Here is a 15,720-nt window from a genome sequence, read left to right as displayed (position 1 = left end):
CAATCGATCCAGTATTTCCCAGGTACACCGACAAGACTGCAGATTGGCACACTTGGGATATTACACATGAGCAGCAGAGCCAAGCAGTTCCTTAAGTGCTGGATTTTCTGTCCCTAAGTGCTGGGGTTTCTGTGCAAGCAGAATGCAGGTGAAGTGTATCCTGTCTATGAGGCAGGATGAGGAAAGTTCAGGGAGGTTCCCAGAGAAGGTGATGCTGGGAGCTTGCTGCTGTGGCCAGGACACCCTCCATCTCATTGGGAATATGCCTGACTCACCCCTGGGCAAGGGGCTGCCAGGAGCAAGTTAGACACCAGGGAATGATTCCAGTGGGTCGCATGGGCTTAGGACACAAGCTGCCCCCCTCATGCTGCCTTGCCTTTTCAGCTACACATCATGCCATTGAAATTAAAATGCAAAGCTATTATTCCCTCCATCATTCTAATTATTTTTAATGAAAAAAATCAAGCAACATTATATTCAAATTCATGCAGCACACTTTTATTTACTGGATTAAATTAGCATGCACAGATCTAACTTAAGGAAAAATTGTAACTCCTTCTACCTATTTAACCATCCTCTATTTCCATGTATGATGGCATTTATCAAGAAACATCTTTAAAGAAACCCAGAAAAATTATGCATAAACTATTAGTGCAACAAAAATAACTAATCATAAGCACAAAAATGTTTATTAATGTAAGTAAATAAGATTTTGTAAATGCACTACTTATGCACTGCTCATTTTGCAGGTGGCAAGATAAGCATCAGGTATTTAGTCACAGAAAAGCCTTGTGGTTCTGAGTTCTGACCCCCCACCACAGCCTACATCATCATGGCCATTTATTTCCCATCTTAGCTTCTCCAACTGAATTAGAGCAATCTCTCTCCAAAAATTCTTGCACCTGCTTTTCATGTAATTTGCACTCACACCTGCAGAACAACAATATTCCATTCCACTTAATGAAGAGAAACACAACTGCTGGTGTTTGATATGACACAAACCTGAACTTGGCTTCTCTAGTTCCACTAGATCTAATTCCGGGAAAGACAGTGTGAAACCAAATCTGAATACTGCTCATAAACCATGACCACATATGTTTAGGGCTTACCTCTATCATCGTCTGGTTACCCCTCAAGGCCAGTAGCATGCAAGGTCCTAATTTATTTTCAGCCAGTGAAAGCAGGAACTTCTTTGTTTTATAGCAGGATCCCATTAAAATATGAACCTATTTGAGAAACAGAGCTAAAATTAGAGGTGTAAGCCTAAGAAACACATATACCTCTGAAGGGACATTGTTAGGCAGTCAAACAAATATAAGTATTCGTGACAAACCTAAAGAAAAGGGGTCCCTCATTATGATTATTGTTGTAGTCTCTCAACAGCTTTATTGGAAGTGATGCCTAGCAAGATCTGAGGGAGCAGGTAGTTTTCCTCCATGAAGGAGCTCAGCTGACAGCCCAGAGGCCTGATATAGGCTCCCCAGGAAACATCAGAGCAGCTGTGCAATTAACCCCATCCCTAGTAACATGATGAACCCAGCCCCAGGGGAACCACAGGAGATTTTGTTTGCAGTTCAGTTTCTCTGGAAATGCCAGCTGGTGAGCAAGGATTGTGTGGGCTGGATGTCTAGGTAAAAAGCAGTGGTGCTGGCAATCTGCTGGCTGAACACTAGCATCAGTTAAAGGGTGGTGACAGACAAAATCACCTGTTCAGAATGAACAGACAGGAACTGACTGGGAAAGGAAGGAATGTCTTAAGAAAGCAGTCCTGAGCCCTAAGTCAGAGATAACTTCATGTGCTTTCACGTGCTCTTGGGTCGTTATCTTGCTTTCCCTTTTGCTCAGTTTTCCCTGAAAGGAAAGAAATGCTGAGAACACTGCCTGAGTAAAACTCTTGAGTCCACTAGCTGACAAAAGTGTCCTGCAGACTCCTAGCTCCAGAAAGCATTGGATATCACATAGTAACACCTATGGCAGAAATGCAAAGCCACTCATACAAATCAAACATAAGAGTCTCTTCTCACAAAAGATGTTGGCAATATTCTTTCCCATTTAAAAGCCCTAGAGATTAGCTGTAGAGAATTTCCTAGCTAAAGTCCTATTTTATGGCCCAGACAGCTTGCTGTCAGAGCACTATGTGAGAATTTGTAATTTCCAATGACCTGGGCAGTAAGAGCTCCATTATGTAGACTCAACATCAGCACTACTTTACAATAAGCTTGTAAACACATTCTGTGGTTCTCCTGGTTCATGGTATTGCCTGGACTATGTTCAATACTGCTGAAAATATCGCAAGCACGCCGTAGTGGGGTCAGTTCTATGCAGATCATGTGCTACAATGCAATTCTTCTTCCTCGTGGCTTCATTGCCAGCAAGGCCTTTAGAAAAAACACAAAATCTTTTTTTCTTAAGCATCCATGAGCTCAGGTGGCCTTTAAAAACAGTAAGCTTCAAGCCAAGAAGGATTTCATTTCATGCAGTTATCATTAAGCTTTTTAGGAGGTTTTCTTGAGTGATGGAAAATACTGATGCTACTACTTAATGCAAGGTCCATCTCTGAACAGGATGTTTTTCAAACTTTAAGGTTAGCTGTTAGCAGCTCTGTAAGTATTTATCAACATCCTTACAAAGGGCACAGAGTACGGCATATTGATGTATGTTAGTATTGTGCTCTCATGCATGCCATCTCCTGATGCTCATAAACATCCTGGACCACAAAAGCTCTCAGGAGAAATTATATAGTCCTGAAGAAGTTTTCTTTCCAAACATAAAAGACAGAACCACAACATCAGTGAAAAGGGATGAAACCTTTTGTGAACAGTCTTTGTCCATTTTCTGTTTCAAAGGTATCTGATCCATCTGGATTTAAGTGTATAAACAGACATGCATGTTCTTTATGTCCCAAAATGTTCAGCATGGGGGAGATGCACAAAGTGTAGATCCCCCTGAAAGTCACTTCACTGTACACCCAACACCCATTTTAAAATGACTAACATTCAAAAAATGTTATTCCCCTTACCAGGGAAAGGAATTAATATAATTTCCATCTTACTTGCTATATGGAGAATTAATACACAGTGAGACCTATGTTACTTGACTCAGGCTGCACAGGAAGACAGTGGCAGCATCAGTGATTAAAACTTGTTATTTTCTGTCTAGTCTTTCTAAGAGTTACAAAAGAAATAACTATGGGAAACGGAATGCTGGTTTCCAATGTAATTGGGCAGAGAAACTGCTAACAATTTTTTTCTATCTATCTATCTATCTATCTATCTATCTATCTATCCTTTGATTAATCCAATGTTACTGTTGTTTCTAAATTCCAGGGTAGCCTATAAATGAAAACTATAGGTGTGGATGTGCAGAACAGTCTGTCTCCCGTCTCCCAGTATTCCATATTCTAAGATACACATACAGACACACAAACGCATGTATTTATAAATACAAAAATACATAAATGCATATGCACACGCATATACATGCATGGTTCTGTGCATTACACTACCAGTGAAAAAATCACACCAAGTTCAAGAGAAAGCTAACATGTTAACCAAATTGTGACTGCAATGAAGTTCAATGGATTTGGCAATACAAAGATTTAGATTTCCTGGTGAACACTCGTGGTTTGCAGAACCATGATTTTGATAATTTTTTGACAAAAGCAAGTAAATCTTGTTACCGCCAACTACGCATTAGCTACTTACTGCAAAGAAGTTACTAAACTCACATTATTGCAGACACATACCATACTGGCAAACAGCTCTCCATCATCATCACATGCCACTCCTCCAGGGCTGTAGAGCTGGAACCAGCCATCCTTGCCAGCCCGCACACTCAGCAAGCATGAATGGACCTGCCAAAAAGTGAAGACATTGAGAAGGTTACAGTTCCTGCCAGTAAGCACCAGTATCTCCCACGCTTGGCCAAAAGAAGTCACTACAAAACCAGGGACTGTTAGAAATTCATGGTTAATATTCCAATTTACAGAGCCGCAGGCAAGTCTCCACTCAGAATCCATTTTTGCAGTATAAACAAGGAGGGAAGTGGTATCATCGCTCATTGCGTGGCCTTTTTAATTCCCTTTACACAAATCAAACATGCAATTGCTCTAATCTAGAACAGCTCCTTTCACATGAAAAACCAAAACAAAACCCAACACCCTCCCAAAAGGAAATAAAACAAAACCACAAATGAAAACAAAACAAAACAAAGACTCAAATTTCTGAGCTTCTGCCAATTTCCCCTCATTCTCCCGCCATGTGCGTCTATACTTTGATGGGATCTGCACACCAAATGCAGTGGCTGATGGCTTGCTCTTTCCAGTCATTAAAAATTCTTATTACTCCTGCTATAATAAAATGTGACCAGAGTCAGGGTGAAGGAAATCCACAAGGAAAATTTAACAAGGATACATAAGACAGAAGTTGCACAGAAGAACTGGCACCAGTGAGCTACCATTAGTCTAAATTTTGCCCACTGTAGAGATTACTGTATTTGTTCCCACAGTTTAATAGAGGAGTCATAATTAAGGTTTTTTTCCAGCTGACGATGTTGAACAAACTACACATGCAGCTATGAAGCAGTCAGCCACCATGAGGCTACAGCTATGCACTCTTTCCAGTAACACACCTCCCACCCCCTTCCTCCTGCTAATTCATGGGAATTATGGTCATTTGCACACAATGTAACTGAAAAGCAGCTAAATAAAACCTGTTATTTCATAAGCTGTAAGGATCCATGGATTTTGCTTTCATTTTTTTTATTTTTGCACAGAAGATGAAAAGCTCTGAGAGATTCAGAGTGGGAAAATCTTGCTGGTTGCAGTTTACTGCAGAGCAAGGACATTAACTGATGCCAGACAAGGAGGTCACAACACATATTTATACATAAGGCAAGAAACCATTCATACTAACACCGCGTGCCCTGAGTGGCTATTACTGCCTAAGAGACTTAAGTACAGCAAAACCACACCATGTTTTGAAACAAACTACTTAAGGAGAGAGCTTCTGAACAAGTGTACATGCAACTCCTCAAATCAATACTCTGTGTAACCTGTCAATAGACTCACTTCTTGCCTCGGGTCTTCTGCAAATCTCTGAATCACATATTTCAGCTCCCTGGGGGAAAAAAAGTTAAAAGGACAAGAATAAGCAGTTGCTGGTTGCAGTATTCATGCAAGTGTCACATTGGCTGGATGGCCGCACGCAGAGAGTTGTGGTCAATGGCTCAATGTCCAATTGGAGATGGGAAATGAGTGGTGTCCCTCAGGAGTGTTGGGACTGATCCTGTTCAACATCTTTGTCAGTGACATGGACAGTGGGATTGAGTGCGCCCTCAGCAAGTTTGCTGATGAAACGAAGCTGTGTGGTTCGGTTGATATGCTGGAGGGAAGGGATGCCATCCAGAGGGACCTGGACGCGCTTGTGAGGTGGGCTGATGCCAACCTTATGAAGTTTAACCAAGCAAAGTGCAAGGTCCTACACCTGGGTCGGGGCAATCCCAGGCACTGCTACAGGTTGGGTGGAGAAGAGATTCAGAGCAGCCCTGCAGAGAAGGACTTGGGGGTGTTGGTGAGAAAATTAACATGAGCCGGCAGCGTGTGCTCACAGCCCAGAAAGCCAACCATATCCTGGGCTGCATCAAAAGAAGCGTGACCAGCAGGTTGAAGGAGGTGATCCTGCCCCTCTACTCTGCTCTCGTGAGACCTCACTTGGAGTATTGTGTACAGTTCTGGTGTCCTCAACATAAGAGGAGGGCTACAAGGATAAGGGGGCTGGAGCACCTCCCATATGAAGACAGGCTGAGAGAGTTGGGGCTGTTCAGCCTGGAGAAGAGAAGGCTGTGTGGAGACCTCATAGCAGCCTTCCAGTATCTGAAGGGGGCCTATAAGGATGCTGGAGAGGGACTCTTCATTAGGGACTGTAGTGATAGGACAAGGGGTAATGGGTTCAAACTTAAACAGGGGAAGTTTAGATTAGATATAAGGAAGACGTTCTTTACTGTGAGGGTGGTGAAGCACTGGAACAGGTTACCCAAGGAAGTTGTGAATGCTCCATCCCTGGCGGTGTTCAAGGCCAGGTTGGACAGAGCCTTGGGTGACATGGTTTAGTGCGAGGTGTCCCTGCCCATGGCAGGGGGGTTGGAACTAGATGATCTTAAGGTCCTTTCCAACCCTAACTATTCTATGATTCTATGATTACACCTTAAACAATATATATTCATGCACTTTAGAGAGAAACAAGTTGAACTGCTTCCACAGGAAGGAAATGTGAGGTCTAAAAGTGATTACCAAGGACAGTGTCTATTCACAATAGTCTAGAAAAGCTTTCAGAGATGTGCAGTGACAAACATGTTTGTAAATCCTATCAGCACCCAGTGCCTTTAGTCCTTGGGATCCTGCTGTCACAGTAAATTACAAAGAAAATTACATCTTTTTATTACTAACAGAACATGCTTACAGCCCCTCACAGGTAAAAAACATTAGAGACACAATATTGAATAACGTACCATTGCTATTACTGACTAGTACAAGTATTTTAAGAAATTACTCCCCTTCAATAAAACAAACAAGCCCCAAAAACTTACTTTGTGAATTTCTCATGTGCAAGAGCCCTGAAATTTAAAACAGAAGAGTATGAGGATTTGAGAGAAGGAAGGGAGAGGTAAAGAGCGAAAGAAAAAACAAAGCAAACCAAAACACAACTACTTCTCAGTTCTTTCCACATAATAAAAGGATTTGCTAAGCAACTGCAGCACACAAGACAAAAAGAATAATCCTTCCAAAAAGATCACTTAACAGGTAAAGTCTCTTTCATTAATCTAGGGGGAAAAATGAATGAAAAACAAAATATCACTTGGAACAAATCTTGTAGCTTTTCCTGAATCCTGTCTAAGGACTTAGACTAACGTCAGTGAAAGCTTTGAATCAGAAGGAAGCAAGTAGAAGACTTATAATAAGGCTATATCATTACAAACAGAATTTTGGCTACCTAGAAGTCAGGTGAATTCTTTAATTGCAGTGCAATTAAGGTATGGTCAGAACTAATTAACATCATGCATCAATAAAGCAATTAACGGTCATTCTGTGAAGTGCTTTGCATTGTGTTATGGTTTACACCTCCCCCAGGACACGCGTTTGACTTGGGTAAATGCCTCTGTTGCCTATCTCCAAGCTCTCGTTGTAGCTCAGGTAATCTGGCATGGAGGGTTAGACCTCTCTGATTCAAGACATCAGGTCATTAGGGGATAAGCTAGCAAATTGTACAATTACAGGTTGTAATATTTGTCCATGGAGGTCTGCATTTTATAAACACTACTGTTCATTAATAGGTTTCCGAGGAAGCTTGGCTGATCTGTAGGGTAGCTTCTTCATTTAATGCAAAATACAAATGATATGAGTCTCCGTGACATCAGTAAAGCATCCTCCTCCACTAAATCACTCACTTCACTCTTCTCCACACCAGCTTTCCTTCCTTTCCTGTCTGCCTGTCTGCAGTTAACCATTTTTCTCTTCAGGATCATCTTAGAGAAATGGGGAAGGAAGATGATGTCCCTCTGCCTCAGCCAAAATCAACTCTCAATTTTAAATCAACACTAGAGGCACAAAGCTTCTATTACCATCAGTTTTTACTTGACGTTATATTTCACCATAAAACAACCGTAACAAGAATAACCCAGTAAATACTAAGAGAGTGCAAACTTACTCCTTGGGAAATGGGATAGGTTGAAGCAAGCTGGCCAGGGCTGGTCTCCAGTCATCATAGTCTGACCTGAAAAATGAATGTTTTGTTAACAGGTTACCAAGTTTTAAATATGGCTTATCAACAGTTAGTTCAAGGAGTTAAAAGCTTCTTACTGCAGGCACCAACAACCCTTCTGTTTTACTGAGACACTCAAAAAATCCACAGTGACATTTCCCTTTCCATTTTCAGCACATTCTCCACTGAGGAACAATAAATCTGGTATTTACAATGACCTCCAGAGAGGCCTTCTTTATGTCAACTTAAAGACATTTGCTGTTTATGAAACCTGTTGACATTTAATCACTAAGTAATACTTTCATCTAAGTTGGTATAGCAATTACCAGGCCATTGCTATTTACAGCTCTGCTCTGCATTTAATTGGAATTTTTAACTTTTTGTTTGTTTTTGCTATAAGACATAAGCTCATTTGTAAAAACAAAGACACCCCCCAATCCGTTTTGACCTTGGCACAAAGGAATGGGTCAATTTAAACAGTACAAAGTCTTTAGCTTAAGAGGAGAGAGACTAGAGAAGGAAGCCCTGTGAAAATTATTAGGAGTGAAAGAGGATAAATGAGGATAACCACAGCAGAGAGCTCAGGCCAGTGGACCCAGTATGAAGTGTCTCCCCTCTGCTGTGTTAGCACCACAGCTCCCAGCTGATGCATTTTGTTTTCATCTCTGCTGTCAATATACAGGCCTGTCCTTCTATGAGGAGGCATCCATAAGGGGATGCTCATGTGAACTAGGATAGAGAACATTTTGCATGCATTGGTCAGTGCAAACTAATCTGGCACCATATCATCTCAATCTACCTGCAAAATACCAGCTGCTTGAGCACATGTGGTGGAGCAGTATGGCTTCTTGTGCAGGAATGGCACTTTGTGCACTGCCACCCCTCTCCTTTAAATGATCTCAAACATTTAGTGGTTAGTTAGCACTAATTAACTGCCCTACCAATGCACTGCATGAAGGGTACAATCATTGTAGGATGGATGAAGAACACAGAAGATAAAAGAATTGGGCAAGTCAGCACCAAAACAAGGCACAGAACCCACCAGCCAAAGCCCAGATCCCGGCACCACCTGAGAGGCCATTCTCGCTCCAGTTAATATTATTGAGTACACATGGAAGTAAGAGTAGTAAATCTCATATGGGGAAAAGCACCTTGGGATGTCTGTAGAAGACAATGTAGAAGAGCCTACCATCTCCTCTTACTGCTGCTACCCTTTGGATTTCAGTTTTAAAAGCCAGATTATTGGCTGCAGCTTACTCAAACTTGGCACAAAAGTATGGTGTTTCTTTAGGAAGGAAGGAAGTGTAATGTTCTCAAATGGACAGTAACTACTGATAGCATTAGAAATAGACAACATATGCACAGGAACCATTCCAAAATAATGCATTTTTTTTTTTTTTTTTGCAAAGAGAAGATTCTAGCCCAGAGAAACTGAAGATGGATGCATTTCCAAAAGTCCCATCCATTTATTGAACCACATAAACCAGAAAGCTCTATAAATTAATAATACACATTATGTTGGACAGTCCACAAAGGCATGTTCATGGACACAAAGAAAACTTATGTGCACGAGTAGGGTATTCTTAAGAAGCAACATCAGAACTGGTGTTTGGGTCCTCAAAAAACTGGCAAGTCTAATGAGTAGTCTTTTTCCTTTTTTTTTAATATACATATCCTCTGGAAATTCCTACTAAACCAGTGGCTGATTTTACTCTAAAACTAACACATTTTTATTGATAGATGCAAACAACTTTAAGAAGAGATTTTTGAGCAGGAGAGAAAAGGCTGAGTTAGGAAATTCAAAGGTGTTAAAGGTGTTTCACATCACAAGATACGGTACCTACAAATCTTTCCTAACAGAAGCTTAAAAGCTGAGACCCACTTGGAGGCTTAGTTCCTGTGATATCTCAGGTTAAGTGTTACACCACTAAAATTCCTCCTTGAGCAATCTGTGGAGTTGTGATTAGTAATAATGTAAACCAATCAATTTTTCATGGCTGATCTTCAAAGGAAATTGCAAGAGGAAGAAAAAAGCTGCTTTGTAATAGACTTAGACCAAGTGAAACTGCAGACAGAATTGGACAGTATCACACTCTGACTTTTCTTGAAGTGGGAGTTATATATGGCATCCATTTGCAGAGCAGGTCTGTGAGAGGACAGTGGAAATAAACTATAGCCTGTTTTCCTAGGAGGAGAAGAAGAAAACCATGTCCTATGAAATATATAGAGTTTGGTCACATGAATGGGACCCGAACATAAAATCTACACAGCCTATAATCCCTTCAATATGAGCTAGGAAACATGAAACAAACATAGCACAAGAATAAAACTAAACTACTTATTAAAAGCTTACGGTGTTTCTCCTCCTCCTACCTATTCCCTTTTTAAAATCATCTTCCATCTGTCTGTGCTCATCTCATCTGCACTCTTACTTCAGACAGTCGCTTTTTTCTTTTCTGTTTTTTTTTCAATCCATTCAAAGCTCTAATACAAGACAGAAGTGTTTGAAGCAGGGAAAGAAAGGGAGATTAGCTCTGGCTGCAGTTAACAACCACTGCAATGAGCCAGACAAAGAGGCCATGCCAGGAAGAGGAGGGAGCACCTGTGACAAACTCCCTTTGGAGCTCTTCAAAGGGTGCTGGGCTGAACACTCACACTCATCACACAGCTTAAATCCCAGGACTGGCCTTATAAAAGCAGAGGGGGAGAATGACTCCCTGATGTACTCACTGGCTCTGATTTTTGCAGGATTTGCACTTTTAGGTGAGCAGCACAGTGTGCTGGGCTGGAGGTCAGGGTGCCAAGCAAGTGAAGGATATCAGAGCAGTCACCTGCTGCTGCACACAGCTTTACTTACCCAGAAACCTTTTTTAGGGGAAAGCCAGAACATTGGCCAACCATAATAATTAAATAATCCCCAAATGCAGTGACTGTGCCTTTGGGCCATCGTCACTATTGGCCTGCCAACATAATACATTTTCCTTCCCCGGGATCACCTTTCACCAAAATGAAAATCTGCCCATGTGTCGTATGTGGCACAAACAATCCAAAACATACTAGCAATCTGGGGCAACCCTGATAAACATGACATAAGAGAATCCACTTGGGATATTCAGAGCATGCCACTGACCTATTGGGGAATGCAGAGAAGGCAGGGGAAGCTCCAGTGGGTGCTTGCGTTCAGAAAGCTGTCAGTCTTATCACCAAGAGATTGCAAGCCCAGAGCCCTCTGTTTTTAGAGGGCAATAAAGACACAAGGAGCAACTACATGGAAGCAGCTTGTTTCTCCAGAGTGAACAGCTTGGCAAGATCAAAAATCTTTCAGGTAACTCCTCTGTTATTAGAAAATAATAAGATGGCCAAGGCCCCCAGATGCATACCTTATCCCTTCCTTCCCTTGCTCTAGGTCCAACTCCTCTGAATTGTACGATACAATTCACTCAGGGCTACAGGGCAGGCTGAGAAAAAGCCCCATTGGACCCCCTGTCATATAAGGCATAAACCTGCTATCTGCAAAACAGCGAGGTGTCTTTTTATGTTCAGCCACCTTTGAGCAGGACTTGTTTGCTTTTCCAAAAGAAAAAAATGTAGAACCATAGAATGGCCCTAGAAAGGTCCTGCCCTGGCTGCTGAGAACAGAAAAGGGTCCTTCTAGATGCCCAAACACTTGGACCCCTCTCTGGGGTCTGTGGGACCAGGGTAGAGTCGGCTCCTTGGGCGAACTTGCATTGCTGTTTCCTGATGCTATCGCACCAACTCACCAACTGTGAACAGTGGAGGCCTGTTCCAGTCCAAGGAAGAGGACACACAGCCCCTTTTACTGCAAATGTCTCCGACCACAGTTGTGCTGTTCAAGCACAAGTTTGGCTGTACAAGAAATTCTATAATACATGGAATCATTAACATGCAAGTAGTCTCTAGACAACACTAAGCAGTTCTCAGAGCCTCTAATTTAATGTGATGAACCGAAAGATTTCACAGCTAAAGGTTGGGTGGAGAAGAGATTTGGAGCAGCCCTGTGGAGAAGGACTTGGGGGTGTTGGTTGATGAGAAACTGAACATGAGCCGGCAGTGTGCGCTTGCAGCCCAGAAAGCCAACTGTATCCTGGGCTGCATCAAAAGAAGCGTGACCAGCAGTTCGAAGGAGGTGATCCTGCCCCTCTACTCTGCTCTCGTGAGACCTCACTTGGAGTACTGTGTGCAGTTCTGGTGTCCTCAATATAAGAAGGACATGGAGCTGTTGGAGCAATTCCAGAGGAGGGCTGTGTAGGAGTTAGGTGAACAATAAAATGTCCTCTGCTGAAGGTACTGTTAAGAATCCTTATTTGCTAGACTTTCAATAATTAAAATCTGCCCAAATAAATTATTCCCTGCTGTCCTAAGTTAATTATGTAAAAAAGATATCATTGTTGGTGACTCTCTTGTTTTGATGATGATATTGAGTCAGACACCTAAAAGCCATTGTTCAAGAAGAATTTGAGCATGCAAGGAATAAGCATCGCAACAGCATTATCTTGCATTTTTGTTAATAACTACCAGCCCTTCTACAATGCTTTTCTATCACTGGTTTAGGAGTTTAAAAATCAACACTCAAAACCTTTACCTGTATTTTAAAGATAAGGAAACTGAGGCACAAAAAGAAGCAACTTATCTAAAACCTCCCAGCAAGACAGTGGCAGAATCAGGAGCAGAACTCATTTCTGCATTAATGCTTTCAGGTCCGAAGAAAATCAAGGGATGAATAGGAATGAAAGGGAACCCAAATCAGTGGCTCTGCCTTAGAAATCATCCTGTATTCTCATAGGTTGTGACTTCTCAAGCAGACTGTGGATTCTGGCAAGGCAATATGAGAAGAGTTGCACCAATTCTGTAGTATCACCACAGAAGAGAGTTGCAGAACATGCCAGTAGGAAGAAAACATTAATTATAAAGCTTTTCTAAAGGCAGAAGAGGCTAGGCCAGGAAAAAAAACAACAAAAAACCACCACCACCACCAACAAAAAAACTCAACAAAAACCCCCCACAAAACTCCAAACCCATAAAATTAGCTTTCAGCAACTTCCTGCTCAAGAATCTAATAGGAACAGTATCTTAGATTCATCTGTCCTGTCTCTAGTTCTGAGTGTGTGCTTATGGATGCATTTGCAAGCCAGCTCTGCAGTGATTTAAAGAATTGTGTTACAGATTGGTACTATATATCTTGAAAAAAATTGAAACGTGGGACAAAATTTTCACAAAATCCTCCATTGCTTAAAAATAATTAATGTAGACATATAACAGTTTTGCCCAAAGGCATACTTCAGCTCAGTAGCAGAGCTGGCTGTCAAAGTCAACAGAGTTGTTTTGGGGTTGTTTTACTACACTTCTATTACAAGCTTCCATTCTGCAGTCCACCTTTTGTTTTTCTCCTTTTAATTTATTTATCCAGGAGAAAAACAAGCTTTTCCTGAAGAACTTATTTTATATTCCTCTTCAAGATATTCAGAGGATTTGCTTCCCAGGAAACCATGGAGCCATCATTTTGTAAAGGCTATTTGAGCATTCGTTCACTAATACAGGTCTGCTGCACCAAAGCAACTGGTTGACAAACTCCACTCTAATACAAGTAAATCCAAACAAGTCATAAAACTTCTACAAACATGTGAAGGAAAACACCTAAGTGGAAGACAAGACGCTGACCTCATCCAACTCCTGCTGAAGCTAGGGGAGCAGTACTGCCTATCACTGCACAGGCACTGAGCCTAGCACAGACCTGTCTTTTTCTAGCTCTGTCTTGGGCAATCCCAAAAGCCCTGGAGGAGACAAATTGATTTTATTTTTTTTTTGGTGGGCAAGAACAAAACAGAAACCACTGCCAACAGCATCTCATCTTCTGTAATATGCCTGAGGATCACTGTACAAATAAGCTTTCCATTTTCATCTTCCTAATGCTATTTTTAGAACATATTGGCAGTGCCAGATGTCTCTTTCAAAGGCTGGACTCTTCAGAGCTGGAGTTAAGATTTATAACCATGTGCTTGCTGGCCACAGATGTTGAAGATGACAGGTTTGTGGGAAAAGCCCCCATTGTTAAGATGACATTGTTCAAAAAACTGTTTAGAATAGTTACTCACAGCATCTTGAGTATTTCAACATAACAGCTAAGGATCCTGTCTGCCTGGGTGCTCAGCTCAATGCTCATGGTGCTGCAGGTAGGACTGACCATCAAGCAGTCAATCAGGTTGGGCTCACTGTCATTGCCAACGTTGGCTGTCATCTTCTGATTAGTTGTGGTGTTGTATTCCACTTCCACGTGGATTTCATTTGAAGTGACAATAACTGGTTTGAGACGGGATTCAGTCAAGATGGCCTCTTGAGAGACCAGGTCAGGACTTGTGTGAAGAAGGCGGAGTGGCAGATTAGGTTTTCGGTCACACTGCTGCTGGCAGCCATTCCTGATTTCCTTCAGGCTCGGCGAATTGTCTCGACTGAATTTTAAAAATAAACAATTTCAATAGACAGACATAGCAGCAGAGAGCAGCAAAGAGAGTTCAACACTGAGAAGCCAAGATCTTTTGCAATTTCCCACTGCATTTCACCCCAGCCCATTGAATTGCTTTCTTCCATGTAATTGAATTACTGAAATAAATTAAAAACATTAAAAGGCTCCAATAGGACTGTTCTGAAGCCCCTGTTCTACAAAGATTCAAGCTTTTCATTACTCTAATTGACATGCCAGTTTAGTATAAAGGTGAACTTTCCCATCCAAATTGTGCAAAGCTGTAACAGAATCCATGTCCAAGTATGTATCTGGCTACAGTACATGCCCAGACATTTGTCTGCAGCCCTTGCGTCTGGAATTTTTGTTAGACATTAAGCAGCCCCTGTCCATGCTCTACAATGAGGAAAGTCAGATAGGCATAAACAAACAGAAAACATAGCGAGGGGAACCCTCAGTGTCTACTGGAAACCGGCTCGTGTGTCAAGAACTGTGGCATCTATTTTGTGGTAAGTCAGGAATCAAATTTTCCACAATATTGGAGACAGCATTGTGAAACCAGCTCACGTTCAAAGCTGTAGATACACAGGGATTTACACACCACCCCTCCTTCAAGATCTCACCCTTCCCTTTGCTTTAGGTGTAACACACACTTCATGTGCCAGAAAGGGAGCAAAATGGACACTGCTCTGGGCAGCGCTTACTTCACAGAGACTCTTGTTGAGCACTTTCATCTGCTGCTGGCTTGAAAAGGGTGGTTATGGCTGCAGTCTGCCTCAGAGAAATATCTCAACAGTGGCCAAGATCAGCATGCAGCTGGCTGGCTGTTGAACTTCATCCTGGAAGTTACTGCAGCTTGCAGTACTTCTGCACTGGGAACTGCTGAGCTCCTTGCAGCACCAGCACTGCCCCCATTTTCAAGCATGGGAGCTAAAGATGTGCAATAACAGATTGCCACGCTCACTGCCCCAAAACATGCCGCAGTGAGTACAAGTGAATGAAGGTTCAGCATCTTTCAGGTTTTCAAGCACAGATCTTGAAATATAATCACATATCTCCCAAAACATGCACGTGATTGACCAGAACTCCCACATGTAACACTAACAATGAGAAGACACGCTCTCACATACCCACACCCGTGCTCACATTGATCTTGTTTACAGATGCCATGCGTTTGGAAGTGAGTAACATGCAGTCAGCTGGGAATTCATACCGACCTGTTGATAAATTCCTCATAACATGAATAAATGGCTGCTAAGCAGACAGCTACAAGATTTGGCAGGACCCTGGGATGGGGGCATTGTCCAGTTGGACCATGCATGCTGAAAAACAAAAACCAAGGTGACATCATTGTAAAGATTTCTGTGAGCAAAAGCAGTCAGATAGAATGGGGTGCCAGAACTGGATAGACTGCCTTGGGAAACTTCAGAAGGGCCATAACAGAGAGTTGTTTTAACCCTGTAAATCCCTACCCAATGGCCTTGT

At 41.9% G+C, this 15,720-nt stretch overlaps 1 protein-coding gene across 1 annotated transcript in view; it reads right to left on the bottom strand.

Moving 5' to 3' along the window:
- LOC115618971 (C-Maf-inducing protein-like) overlaps positions 1–15,720 on the bottom strand; it is a 184,072-nt gene that overhangs the window by 12,317 nt on the left and 156,035 nt on the right. The window contains exons 9-15 of the mRNA XM_030510968.1: positions 15,453–15,557; positions 13,871–14,224; positions 7,704–7,769; positions 6,586–6,612; positions 5,069–5,117; positions 3,746–3,853; positions 1,110–1,226 (exon numbers count right to left, since the gene is read on the bottom strand). Of these exons, the coding sequence (XP_030366828.1) occupies positions 1,110–1,226; positions 3,746–3,853; positions 5,069–5,117; positions 6,586–6,612; positions 7,704–7,769; positions 13,871–14,224; positions 15,453–15,557 (826 nt within the window). The remainder of the gene's footprint in view (positions 1–1,109; positions 1,227–3,745; positions 3,854–5,068; positions 5,118–6,585; positions 6,613–7,703; positions 7,770–13,870; positions 14,225–15,452; positions 15,558–15,720) is intronic.

This window comes from Strigops habroptila, chromosome W (assembly GCF_004027225.2).
Source record: "Strigops habroptila isolate Jane chromosome W, bStrHab1.2.pri, whole genome shotgun sequence".
In the NCBI taxonomy this organism is placed as follows: Eukaryota; Metazoa; Chordata; class Aves; order Psittaciformes; family Psittacidae; genus Strigops; species Strigops habroptila.
The sequence above is the reverse complement of the archived record's forward strand: the minus strand, read 5'-3'. Positions and strand labels throughout refer to the sequence as shown.